This window comes from Rhinolophus ferrumequinum, chromosome 28 (assembly GCF_004115265.2).
Source record: "Rhinolophus ferrumequinum isolate MPI-CBG mRhiFer1 chromosome 28, mRhiFer1_v1.p, whole genome shotgun sequence".
NCBI classification, from domain to species: domain Eukaryota; kingdom Metazoa; phylum Chordata; class Mammalia; order Chiroptera; family Rhinolophidae; genus Rhinolophus; species Rhinolophus ferrumequinum.
Genome location: NC_046311.1, coordinates 5,309,554 through 5,323,842, shown reverse-complemented (window position 1 = coordinate 5,323,842; position 14,289 = coordinate 5,309,554). Strand labels below are relative to the sequence as shown.

Sequence of the window (14,289 nt, the reverse complement as noted above, 5' to 3'; positions counted from 1 at the left end):
GCTCTGCGTACTCTAATAAACCATTATTCTGTTTCCACTGTGGGAGTACCAGGAAGCCACGAACTGTGAAGTAAACTCCCACGGTTTCTCTGATCTAGAAGTATTCAAAGATACCTGCAAAGTTGTCACAAGGTTAAGAGGTCAAACAATGTATGTTCTTTCTACAGGCTGCAAAAATCCCACACATTTGCTTCTTTCTCCATTCAATAACAACGACACTCACCTGATATGAAAACTATAGGACATGTCTCCTTATTTAAAGACACACTAGTATCTTTTACCTGGTTGTTTTTCTAACAACCATGTGAAATAAAGATGGCAGGTGCACTGTGGACGTTCACGGTGGGGCAGCCAGAAGCTGGCAGTGAGGCTGTGAAAAGTGGGTGGGACTACAGTGGGGGTTCTAGACCCAACGCAGCCTAAGCAGACCTGAAACCAGAGCAAGGCACCTCCTTTTCTGAGCCTCGGGTTTCTTCATCTGTAAATACAGATGCCAGAGAGCCCTGCTACATCATTGCCATGGCCTTTGGATGTCTAATGGAAAAAGATTTTGTGAGGAAGGGCTTGGTGTAAATTCTGTCCCTTCCAAGCCCAGGGTGCACTGGCACAATATAATTAGTTGCTAAAATATGGAAATATTTGTATATATTTCTGTACCTCCCAGTAAATGGCCCCTGCCCTGAAGCTCCCAAGCATCCACCCTCCAAGCGTCCGTGACCCAGCAATCAGAGAGCTAACTCCCGGCCCCGCAGGGAGCCTCTGGGTCCCAGCTCCAGCAGGTGCTACTCTAGTGTCTGTTCTCAACAGCAGCGCCCACCACACCGAATACAGTAAGGATCACCCGTGCCCCTCTAAGGCACTGCTTTACAGCAACAGTCCAAAGGGACCCCCCCCCCATCCACTGAGCACCACTTTACAACCTTTGTGATTCCAAGAGAGAACGAGCTGCATCTATCAGGACCCCTCCTCAAGCCAAAATTTTGATCAACAAGATGGCAGCTGATCAAAGTAAAGAGGTGTCTGAGACAATGCACATTCAGCTGATTCCTATGCGATCTAGTTAATATATTTATCTCCCATAAGATAGGTGCCCCGTAGAATGTCTACACATGCCAACATGGAGACATGTCTAACACCTGACAGGTAAATAAAGCAAGATGCAGAAGGGTGCTTAAGAGTATAAACCTGTGCATAAATTAACACACATAAAGTACTGCATTTTGTAAATGTGCACGTGTATGCATACAGAAATATGCATATGTGTATCTTTCTTCACGTACTGTACGTATCTGCCCACTCTTGGGAGTGCTGCAGGCTTTAACGATGCTGGTTAAAACTGCTGTGGCACAATTCTCTTGTCCAAATAAAACTTATTAACAAGATCTATATGAAGAGATATACATGCTTTTGACTGTTTTCTAGATATCTGCAAATAAATGCAATTTGTGACCTGTAAAAAACTGGAAATGGAACTACATTATGACCCAGCAATTCTACTCTTAGGTATCTATCCAGAGAAATCCAAAATGCTAATTCGAAAAAATACATGCACTCTTATGTTTATTGCAGCTCTATTCACAATAGCCAAGACATGGAAACAACCGAAATGCCCATCGGTAGATGACTGGATTAAGAAACTGTGGTACATTTATACAATGGAGTATTACTCAACTATAAAGAAAAGTGAAATCTTACCATTTGCAACGACATGGACAGACCTAGAGAACATTATGCTAAGTGAAATAAGTCAGACGGAGAAAGACAAATACCATATGATCTCACTTATATGTGAAATCTAAAGAACAGAATAAATGAGAAAAAGAAAAACCCAAAATGTGAGGTTGCAAATTGGTGCAGCCATTATGGAAAATAGTATGGAGGCTGCTCAAAAAATTAAAATTCAAGCTACCTTATGACCCAGCGATTCCACTCCTGGATATTTATCTGAAGAAATCCAAAACACTACTTTGAAAAGATATATGCACTGCTATGTTCACTGCAGCACTATTCACAATAGCCAAGGTATGGAAACAACCTAAGTGCCCATCAATAGACCGTTGGATAAAGAATTGTGGCACATTTATATAATGGAACATTACTCTGCCATAAAAAGAATGAAATATTCTCATTTGCAACAATGTGGATGGACATAGAGGGTATTGTGCTGACTGGAATAAGTCAGACAGAGAAAGACAAATGCCATATGATTTCACTTATATGTGGAATCTAAAGAACAAAATAAATGAACAAATAAAACAGAAACAGACCCATAGGTACAGAGAACAAAGTGATGGTCACTAGATGGGAGAGGTTTGGGGGGCTGGGTGAGAAAGGTGAAGGGAGTATGGAGCCCAAATTGATGGTTACAGGAGAGTCACAGTATGTAAAGTACACGATACGCAATATTGCCAATAATACTGTAATAACTGTATAGTGTCAGATGGGTAGTAGACTTATTGGGGGGCATCACTTCATAAATCATAAATTATATAAATGTCTAACCACTATACGCTGTACACCTGAAACTTATATAAAATAATACTGAATGTCAACCATAATTTAAAAAAACAGTCACGGGGCTGTGTAGTGCAGCATGGGAAGTATAGTCAGTATGTTCTAATACCCACGAACGGTGTCAGGTGAATAGGAGACTTGTTGGGGTGATCACTTTGTAAAGTGTGTAAATGTCTGGTCACTATGTTGTTCTGTATGCCTGAAAATAACAAAGGCAAAACAAAAACAAATACATATGTATGCAGACGCATACATATAATCTGCATGCATATACATATCATTTGCGTATGCATATATATATATGTATCGGAAAATGTTTTAAATCTGCCTGTTCCCTGTCTTGGCCACTAGCACTGCCATGGGTGAGCGCAGCTGCTAACCTGGCCGTCTGCGGGTCTGAGTTTGGCTGGGAGGAGGGCAGGTGTGCAGAGACCGCAGAGAAAGCCAGGGCACAGGGAGAGAGACATACACAGGCTAACGGCTGCCTATGGAAACGGGCGTGAATGGGACCAGGGGTGACAGTTAAAGCCGACTTAGTTTCATCAGTAATGTTTTCTCTCTTTATTCTGGGAATAAGACATTACCAGCAAATACAACACCAAACAGCAACAGTTGCTTATTCTGAGCGGTGGAAATATGGATGTTGATTATATTAACCTTTGTATTTTCCTATCTTTTTAAACCATTTCTCAGAAGGCAGTGAAGCTCAAGGCAGTGAAGCCAAGTCATAATAACTGCCCCACCGCACACCCCTCCAGGTCCTCAGATGCAGGCGGAGGGGATTCTTTACAAGTGTCCCCCTCATCCCTACTCTACACCCTAACCCCAGATACCCCACCTTTCCAAATCAGCCCTAATCGGCCCATTATCGATCTTACAGCTCTGCTTTTTTTTTTATGATTAAAACGAAAATCATTCATTTCTAAGTCCAACAAGCATTTGCCAAACCCTGTACAGAGTTTCAGGCATCCTGGGCGAGAGACGGTGGCTTCTACACGTCAGCCCTGGCCCAGCAGGACAGAGAGGTGATGGGTGAGCAACACGACGACAACGCCCTGGGATGAGTGTAGAAAAAAAGCATTTTTACTAAATAGTATGTGGGACAAAAGAGGGCACGACTGAGTCTTGGGAGGGCAGCACTTCGTGGAAGGGCAATCAAGGAGCCTGACGAAGCTCTAATCTCTCTACAACCACGGAGCCCCTTAGGAGGCCAGTTATACACCGATGGCAGCACGCACAGCACCCCAGTGCGCTCGGGAGTAGGATGCGAATTTGAAGTTGAGGAAACAGAGGCTGCGAAAAGTTACGTATTTAACGTTGCTGAAAATAAAGAGCCATCAAAGTGGCATCACAGATCTAACCCAGATTTGCAAATTCAACGCTGAGGATGCGTGGACATGAAGAGATGAGAATTCGCCTGAGTCAGAGCTGGGGACCTCTGGTCCCCGCGTCATCACTCTGTTTCGGGCACTGGGATACCTGCTGGTTATAAAAGATGAAGGGAGCACACAGACTGGGGCATCTGTTTGTTCATCCTAAAATGAGACCTAAACACAATCCGGCGTAATAAAGATCAGAGACGCAGACTCAGTTCTAAGCAAGGTCAGCCTTGGACACACCGTCTCATCCTGTTTTGAACTCGAGCCTAACTTCTTTAAGGTGCCTGACATGACGAAGGGGGTACTTCACTGCCACCTGTGGGGCTGTGTCCTCCTGGCCCAACCAGGGCCCAGGAAGCAGCTCAGCCTGGAAGAGGGCAGCAGAGGCTGGAAGAGGCTCCCAGGACAGCTGAGGGGAAGGCACCACCCTGGGTGCTGCCTGATCCATCCGACATGGGGACACGCTGTTCCAGAAACCGGATGACAATTAATGGGAAAAATCTGCTCTCTCGGTGCTGCCAAGAATGTCACAGGGTCTCAGCTGGTGGCGCCTCCTGGGGGGTTAGGGTGGCCAAGAAAGCCCCATTCTTCCCTTTGCTGAGGTCCTGATGTTTTCTCAGGTGGAAGGAAGACCTAGGAAGGTTCCTCCCAAGGTAGGGAACTTCGCACAAGCAACAGTGCCAGTCCTAGAGCCAAAGCCCGAGAATTATGCTAAGATGGAAGGCTCCGAGCTGGCTCGGGGGTGGCTCGTCTTCTAAAGCAGCGAAGCCCTGTTTGGCACAGGGGAGTATCAGCAGATAAAACACCTCCAATCACGGTGCCTGCAGCGGTCTGATCCTGTTTAAGGCATGGGCACCCAGGCCGAACCGCGATCCCCTCTTTGCCATTTGCCTGCCCACGTATTTCTCTTGGTCCCATGTTTCGTATGACTCAAGAACACCAGGATTGCTCTGCTGTGACTTGTTCAGCTGAGTCAGGAGCACAGACAGGGAGAGTGCAGAAGCACTGCTTGTGGGAAGCCAGGCGCCCCCCCCACCCGCAACCACCACGTTTTCTGGCCTTCTGTTCTCCTATTGATGTCTCTTGCTGTATGTCAGTGTTCTAAACTTTTAGGGGAGTCACAGAATCTTTGGGGAATATAACAAAAGCTATGACTAGTTCCATCCCAAATGCCCCACTCTGCCCTGCCTTGTACAAACACGCAAACGTGCATTTCAGTGCAGGGACCACTACCCCTAGAAACCGCACACACGCACGCACACACGCACGCACTCTCCTTTAGTCCCTGAGCCCCAGGGTCAGCACCCTCACCGCAGTTGCCAGCTCATGTGCAGAAGCCATAGCAGTTCATCCTTCTGGATCCCGTAATCCCACAGAAGACCCCAACCTAACGGCTTAGGAACCCTCTCGTCATCCAGGCCCACCCGTCTCCCATCTAACATCAGCACAAATGGAAACCCAGCTGGGAAGTAGACCTGGAAATTCAAGTTTCTGTTTGCGAACTGGAACCCAGCCTCCCTTGAACCTGGGACCAGGCAGATGGATGCGAATTCACCACTTAGCCCCGCCCACTGGAGCCAGCGGTGCTGGAGAGCCACACCCCACCCCCCTCCGGCCGTAAGGGCCTTGGGTACTCTGTGTCTTGGAAGCTGGCCGGCAGATTTAGCCATCATGTTGCTTTGGAACTCTGTAGAGCTCCATGCTGAGAACCATTGCCTGGGCAACTTTTCAAGGCCGGACTCCCCGCTACATGTTGCTATGCTGACGGCTGTCATCACAACTCCACGGATGGGTGCAGCAAGGAAAAACCCGAGTTACTCAAACAAGGAGTCCCTTTACCCACCAAAAATGAAAAGAAACTCAAGTGCTCTTCACTGGCCCTCCAATCCAACTTCCTTCCCAAATTATCCTCACTGTGCCCGCTCAGGTAAAGTAAACAGTGTTTGCAGCAGTCACAGCAAAACCAGACGGCTCACAGTTTGGTCCCCAGGTACCAACACGGCGTTCAGTCCATCATTACTGGCAATAAAGGTACAGACAGGAGAAGGAGCCCTTCAGCCGAATAACGTGGCCCTCTCGGAAAGCCAAGGGAGATGAAAGCAGCATTTTGTGATGAAAGGGGGCCACGTCTCCCCCAGGAGACGCTTGCCAATGAAAATCCCACTTACCTTTCATGCCAAATTTAGACCGACGGCCGTACTTGTTGATCATGATGAAGAGAACCACCAACAAGACGCAGGCAAAAGCAGCAAGCCCGACAGCGATGGATACCTAGGAGGGGACAAAACAGTCAGGGCAGTCGCAGATCACCTGAGAACCCTACAAAGTAACAGGTGACCCCAAACGAGAACGGTCCCATTGCAGGAGCCCTGCAACCCTCTCAGAACTCTGCCACCGAGGGACATCTTTAGAAGAAGTAATTCAGGAAAACCTAAGAGCATCAAAATAACAAACCACCTGACTTGATTTTAGAAAGTTCCAGTACTCAGTGTCCTGAGCCCCTCTCATGGGGAAGGAGGCAGCCTAAGAGACCACAAGAGAAGGCCTAGTGAGGCTTGTTTTGTTGTTTTAATCAACAAGCAAATTCTGCCTATTTGCATTGAAACTCTTCACACAAGACCCTTTTCCTCTCCTCCCCTGAGGAACCTCAGGCTCTGACAGTCAGGTGGGACGAAAAACCCACCCAGGGAGATGCTGGGGGAAACTGACTTCTGGAAAAGGCATGTGTAGTGAGCAGCCCCTTTAGATCAGCCCCAGCCAGGTTCCTAAGAGAGCGGGGATTTTCACACTGTTCTCTTCCGAGCCCCAGGGCTTGGAGCAGAGCCTCAAAGAGTTCCTCAAACAATGAATTATTCTCATCAAACAAGGAAGGTTTCCACCGCCTGAAAGGAGGTCATTTATCACGGCTTCTTTCTGCCATAAATACTGGGGCTCCAAGTAAGGTAATATTGGGGAAAGTCAGTTACTCAAATGAAGTCTGAAAACGACCTCCGCTTAACCAAGAAGTGACTCACCCCGAAAGTGTCTTCCTCCGGTTTGTGGGTCACAGTGATAGGAGGTGTGGGGCTCACTTCATAGACTGCAAACCAACCAGAAGAGAAGGGGGTTAGCTTACTGGCCAGGAGAGGCTCCGGGTGAGACCCTGCCCAACCCCCAGGCCCCCCAGGGGTCCTGCTGGAGACCATCCCCCGACCCCCACCAGACTCTTCCTGCCTGTCCTTCCCGGGCTCTGCAGGTGTCCCCAGAGACCAGGTCCCGCCTGGCCACCTGGCTGGTGCTGACAGCGCCCAGGCAGGCTCCATGAGGAATAAAGGGGCTTCACTCCCATCCCCCCGCCATCGTCCCGTAAGCTGCTGCACTAAAACCAAAAAAGTGGTTTGGGATCCCAGCCAGGGCCTGGATGCGGCACATTCAGTCAGTGACGGCAGCTGGTGCTGACGTTCAGCTATTCTCTGTCTGTGGCGGGCACTCCTTTCGTGCCCCTGCCCCTCTCCATGCCTGTCATCTTCCCCTCTTTACCCCTCACTGACATCCAGGAGGCCTGTGGCCCCAGAAACAGGCCATTCTCTGTTCCCCTAACGCAGATTTTAGAACACAATGGCAGCTCAGGTTAAGACCAGGAAACACCACCTTTTCCCAGCAAGGCTGGATGGGAAGCCAGGTACCAGATTGTCTTCCATCTAGAATCTAGAGATGGCCCCGATTCAGAATTCTCTGGAGGGACATTCTCTGAGATGGCAAGCCCTCTAAGACCGAGGACAAATAAAGAATCACAGATAATGTTTACATCAGTGCCCAACAGCATGGGCTGTCCTAAAAAGGATTGTCTACTATCTCAGATTACATTGGGAAGAAATAGTGGTCACTATTGCTTTTTTTTTTCCCTGGGGAAGGAGGGGAGGGGAGGCGAGAAAAAGAAAAGGAATAAATACAGGTTTCCCCACAGCCCATGAGCAAAACACCAAATCCTTTTGGGATTGTCTAGCCCTAGCTCCACATCACTTACAAACTACAGCTCAATAATCCCATTTGAAGATGCACCAGCCTATCAGGAGACTTGTCAATCACAGCTACAGGAGGTGGGTCCCAGCCACATCTGGGGCCCTCGAAGCAGGTGAGAAACACTAATGGGTTCAGAGGCCCCACGTTCCCTCCGCAGGGACAACCAAGATGATCAGCAAAGGTCTATCCCTCGGGGTATGGGCAATCCCACATCCAACCGGGCAGACCTTAGAAAAAACCCTGGGGAAACTGAGGCACAGAGCAGCTGCCCAAGAGGTGGGGGCTTAGAATGGACCAAGATATATTTCTACTCTCCAACTCCCTTTCACGCTTGCTCAGATGCTCCCAGCTGCCATGGGCCTGGGGATGGTGGTGGACCAGGAAAGAGGACTCTCTGGATTCAGCAGTTACCGAAAGTATCAGAATAAATCAGCTTCAAAGCAAAAGGTAGAGCAGACTTACTAGAGACAAAGTTATCCGTGCTCTCTGCAAAAAAGACAAAGAGATAATTAACAAATGTAATACAAAGTAGAACAGATGCACTATATTCTTCATAGCCATGACCTCTCCCACTCACCATTAATCCCACGTGACCCCAGCAACGGAAGACTAAAATCTTTGGCCTAGCACCACGCTCCATTACCTCTTCAGGAGGTGATCTTCCACGTGGAGAAGGAATAAGAAATAAAGTTCCCAATGTCAAGGGAGGTGGCCCAGCCCACCCGGGGTCTAGAAACCAAACTACCAGATCGGGAATTAAATCTAAGACACAACGTCTCAATCCTCCCCTCTTCGGGTACCCAGAGGGCTGGGGATGTTGATGGTACATCAGAGCCAAGAAGAAAAGCTGCAGGGTGGGCTTCCCTGGACCTTTCTTGAAAATGCCAGCTCTGATCTCAAGACAAAATTCCTCCCCTCAGCGTCGTTTCGTCTAGGAGGTCGCTGAGACATCCTTGGAAACCCCTATAGATCCCGCCCATCCTCCAAATGAAATGATGCTATTTGTGCTTGAGCCTCCAGCAAAGGCTCACCTACTACTGAGAGCTCCTCACCACTAGACTTTAATGAACCACGAGGGGCTGTGCTACATGCTTCCTGCAATGTATCACTCAATCCTGATGACCACCCCAGGAGGTCGGTGGCATGATCCCCATTTAACAGAGAAAGAAACAGGCCTATAGAGATTAAGTAACTAATGGAATCTCACTCATCTAAGAAGGGACAGAGCTGGGAGCGAATCCGAGTCTGGGCTCTTCGGCACGCTACCAGAGATTCTCAGACTTCAAAGTGCAACAGAATCACCCGAGGGCGGTCACTACCCTTCACCAATAACAGAAATGAGGGCTCCTTGGAGAAGCGCATAATTCCAGGGCCGGGGCAGAGAAAGTACGAGATGTGCCCGGAACATTCGGTAGTACTAGAAAGTAAGAAAATGCTCAAAAATGAATGGGGGCATGGAGAAAGGACCCAGGAGCCCAAGTGGAGGGGTTCCCAAAGGCCGAATCTGGGACAACTTGAGCAACTGAATAAATAGTGACAGTCATGGATTGTTAGAGGCTGAACTATCTCTGCCCCAAATTTATGTGTTGAAGTCCTAATCCTCAGGACATTGGAACATGACTGCATTAGGAGACAGAGTCTTTCAAAAGGTAGTTAAGTTAACATGCAGTCATTAGGGCAGGCGCTGCTCCAGTCTGACTGGTGTCCTCATGAGAAGAGATTAGGACACAGACATGCACAGATGGAAGAGGATGTGAATTCACACACAGGGAAAGAGACCTCTGCCAGCCAAGGAGAGAGGCCTCAGAAGGAACCACCCTGCGCACACCTTGATCTTGGACTTCCAGCCTCTGGAACTGTAAGAAAATAAATGTCTGTAGTTTAAGCCGCCCTGTCTCTGGTACTTGCTTACGGCACCCCTAGCAAATTAATGCATGGATTATAAGCCGTAGGACAAAATAAATATCCATGAGCCCATGCTGATAAAAAATAAATAATTGAATAAATACAGAAGAAGAGAAAGCTCTTCCTTCTAGAAGTCCAATTAATAGATGTAGAAGGAATGACGGGAGGAGAAAAATCACCACTTGATGAGTACCACAAGAGTAACTGGTTCAGACAAGCATCATCAATAAATGCTCAAACGGATGTGTGACAGAATGAAGAGAAATAAGGTCTTTACAAACTTTGAAAGTACCGTACTTAATAATTACAATGGGAAAAATCGTGCCTTTGCCGTGGAGACACCTGGCTGACACCATCTCGGCCAAGGGGTGAAGTTAACATCACCGGTCTTGAGATGGACAGCCGTCACGGGCCCCGGATATGACGGGCGGACGGAAAGAGCAGGGCCCCACTTCCCTGATGGCCTGGCCAAAAACGCACACCTGACATTGAGTTATGAGAAAACATCAGGCAAACCCAAACTGTGGGACAGTCTAGAAAACAACTGGTGAGTATTCTTCAAAAGTGCACAGATCATGAAAGACCAAGACTGAGGAGCTATCCCAGAATTAAAGAGAAGAAGGTGACAGGGCAGCTAAGTGCAATGTGTAGTCCTGGACTGGAACCTCAGGAAGCAATAGACAGATGTGGAGTCACTGCTGAGACTTAAATGAAGTGTGTAGTTTCTATAACAGTGTTGTCGTTGATATCCTGCTTTGGAGCCCTGTTCTGGGGCTGCGTAAGACGGTCACATTTGGGGAAGCAAGGTGCAGGATATAAGGAAGTCCTCTGTATTAGTCTGTAACTTCTTCCGGTAAATCTCAAACTACTTCAAAAAGAAAAGTTAAACATCTTAAAAAAAAAAAAAGTCTTTAGGGTTGGGGGATGGGGGAGAAACCGGTACTCACAAAATACTCGTGGGGATGTGAGACACAGTGTGGGGAACAGAATTAATCATGTGGTATAGATCACATAGGGTGCCAGATGGACACTGGACTTATCGGGGGGATCACTTCATAGATTGTGTAGATGCCTGAGCACCGCACTGTACACCCGAAACTAACATAAAATAATACTGAATGTCAACTACATATATATATGGTCATGGGATGTAAAGCACAGCATCACCTCTGAGCCCCTCCAGCAGGCGGGGAGGACAACTGGACCATTGAATACAACGGGGGGTGGGGAGTGAATGCAACACACACGTCTCTTCCAGTCCCAAAGCTGCGGGAAAGCCAGTGGGGTCCAGAGCAGGGAGAAGAGGCAGCAGCTTGTGTCCAGCTAGAGGGATGGACTGCGGGGCGACGAGGACAGAGACGCCCTGGCTTTGGCCATGGGGGTGGGGGGGCAGGGAGGCTGGGCCAGGCCTCCACGTGCTCTGCTGATCCCACACAGAAGCCCCGTCTCAGGACGGCCAATCCACAACCATGGAGGGAAACACCGCCGCCGCCTTTCCCAGCAGCCTGGCGCCGCCTTCTAGTCTCAACAAGCTTCCGAGGGGAAGGAAACCAGCCTTGACCGCGGTGGAGGCACTGCGAAGGGTTCTCGTGTTTGCACCCAGGGCCTCAGGGAATTCTGGTTTCTGCTGTCATAAAAATCAGGATGAAGGGACTTCCTGGCCAAGTTGAAAATGAGAATTCAAGAGTTATGGCAGCTCCCTTATTCTGAAATATTTTGTCAGGTATTCTCAGATTTTTCTCTCTCTCTCTCTCTCTCTCTCTCTCTCTCTCTCTCTCCATGGCAACATTTCTCCTTCTACCACATCATCAGCTAAGGATCCCCAACTGCACATTCTGTGGCCCCACCCCACCTGACCCCAGCCTCCTCTGCGCCTGCCCGCCTGACCCTTGGATCTCCGATGCCTCACGGTTTCCCAGACCCTTTCTCACAGCTCCTCTCAAGTTCCTGGACCACCAAAGAAGGGTCAGCTTCATGCTTCTAGGACAAGTGGCCATGACTAGTCCATCCAGGGACCCAAGACACTGAGGCTGAAGGCCACACAGAACATTCCAGAGCGTCTCTGGAAACGGAGAGGGAAACACCGGCCTTTGGACTGTACGTGCAGTCCGAAAGCTTCTAGAATATGTTCGTTTTAATGTCCTGCTCTGAGGAGATCCCTGCTGGTGGAAGCTTCTGCACTCGCAGGTCACTCCACTGAACAGATTCGTTCTAACCAAATCTCTCCCCTGGGTGTTGGGCTCATGAACAGTCAGGACCCTCAACTTCTGTTTTAACCCCCAAAACAGATCCCCTATCAGTTGCCTTTGGGTGTTCTTTAAAACAACAACAACAACAAAAGCCCCAGTAATTCTGTGCTTCCTCTATGCCAAGCACTGGTGTGAACACTTCCTGTGGATTAATCCGCGGTACGTGGATTTTCTTCACCACAGCCTCCGCGGTAGAAGCAGGAGGTTGAGTAACTAGCCTGAGATCCCTCTGCTGACGGACGAATGAGCGCATGTGAAACTTCCGCTGCCTGAAGATTGCCTGTCAGAACTCATGAGCTTGGCCAGAGAACGACTACTGGTTCTAGGACTCTGCAACTCCTGGCATCTCCCGGTCCCGAGTCCTAGCAGTAGCCACGAGCCGGTGAGCCTTTCCTCTGCGGGACACAGGGCTAAACACGCGGCATACTTCCTGTAACCCTGGTGGCAACGAGGCACAAGCTACTGTCAGCCTCCCTGCACAGACGAAGCAGCAGAGGCGCAGAGTAGTGGTGGGCCTGCCCTGCGTGCCCCCCGGGCCCTAAGTCCCATTCGGGAAGCCAGGCCGCCGGTCTCGCGGGGCCACAGGTGGGACGTGCACCTCGGTCTGTGTGATTTCAGGAGGTCTGGGTGGGTGTGAAGAAGCTGAGCTCTAATAGACCCACGTGACACTGATGCTGCTGGCCTGGGGACCATCCACTGAGAACCACTGGCCTGAGGGGAGGTGACGAGGTGACAAGGGTATCCAGACACCATAAGAAGGGGACAGAAGTGGTGTCTATATGGCTGGGAGGACGCAGAGAACTGCTTCCCTCCCGAGGGGAGGGAGCGCAAAGGAAAAGCTGTGCCCACCACCCCACCCCACTGACACCCTCGGTGGGGAGGAGCCCAGGGTGGCTCGCCCTCCCTCCCCAGCCTTCCAGGGCTCCCTGCTCTCTCTCCAGGTCCCAGAAGTGTTCCTTTGGAAACAGAAGCATTGCTTTCGGGGGCTTCACGGCTCACCCACCAGGGAGTGTAGGCTCTCCTCTTTAAAACAGAATTCAGCCTCTACGTCAAGATGGGCAGAGGCAAGGCAAAGGGCACGCTAGCCCTTTATGCCAACAAGGCCTGCCCTGACTCTGTGGCCTGTGAGGGCAAAGTATCTGTTCATCTAAAAGCTGCCAGGACGTGTCCTACCTCCCGCAAGAGAGCCCAGTGTGGCCCCTAGTGACAAGTATCCTGAGGCCTTTTACTGGGCAAACTGGGGATGCTGCTGGAAATGTCGGACCAATCGGGATTGCCAGGGTCTCAACCATCAGCACGTCTCGACCCTCCCTGGACCTCTGTGGCAAGAATTAAGCTTCCCATGCAGGCGCATGTCCCCCAGGTTCCACTCTCAGGGCCTCTAGGTTTTTCTGCGCCAGGATAAACGGAGGCCTCCTGGAGCTGCCATCCTGGTTCTGTGTGGGCTATAAAGTCTCCTTCACATAAGCAGATGCTGCACGGTGGGGGTGGGGGTGGGGGTGGTGTGTGTGTTCAGTAGTGTTTACACTTCCCTTTATCTCATTAGAACCCCTAACTTCTGGGAATTAAAGGGCGAGAGGTCACCCAGCCTGTTCTCAGCAGAAATCACCGAGGTCATCAAAGATACATGGCGTCTCTGACAGAAACGCATCAACTGCTGAAGCCACCAGGAGATGCTGCCACCACTTGCCCTAACCCCTTTGGGTGTCTTCTTCTTCTGCAACTTCAGGAAGGCATTTGGTATGTTCTAGCCCAGAGACACAAAGACAGAATCACCTCCCCAATGTTCAAAGTTCTTTCCTTACTTCAGTTAGGACCCTGGTCCACTTGACATTGGCATCATCCCGGGCTGAGGGCACCGGGTGACCCCCACCAACTCACCGTGGAACAAGGGAGGAAAGGAGCTGACCTGGAGGGGCCCTGAAGCCCCTTGCAATGGAAGGTCATTGAATCATCACTATGTGCCAAAGCCTGTGTGACATGTGCTTTCTGTGCCTTACGTCACTGAAAAGCACAAGAGTCTTATGGGAGCAGTGCCATCATGACCATTTCACAGACGAGGAATTGATGCTCTGAAAAGCAAACTACCAGCCCGGAGTCTCCCAGCAAAGGAAGGCCGAGCCAACTGTGTGCGTCCTTCTCAGGGGTTTGTACTATGACAGTTACTGCAAAAGACACTTGTCTCCCTGGCACAAAACGCTGGGGGTGACTGGGTATGCCCCCGTGTGTGTCTGGTTCCG

At 49.5% G+C, this 14,289-nt stretch overlaps 1 protein-coding gene across 8 annotated transcripts in view; it reads right to left on the bottom strand.

Annotated features, from left to right (window-relative positions):
* NTRK3 (neurotrophic receptor tyrosine kinase 3) overlaps nt 1-14,289 on the bottom strand; it is a 317,709-nt gene that overhangs the window by 200,646 nt on the left and 102,774 nt on the right. For all 8 annotated transcript variants that reach the window (XM_033100325.1, XM_033100331.1, XM_033100324.1 and 5 more), the window contains 3 exons: nt 8,358-8,381; nt 6,908-6,972; nt 6,062-6,164 (listed from right to left, as the gene is read on the bottom strand). In XM_033100325.1, the coding sequence (XP_032956216.1) occupies nt 6,062-6,164; nt 6,908-6,972; nt 8,358-8,381 (192 nt within the window). The remainder of the gene's footprint in view (nt 1-6,061; nt 6,165-6,907; nt 6,973-8,357; nt 8,382-14,289) is intronic.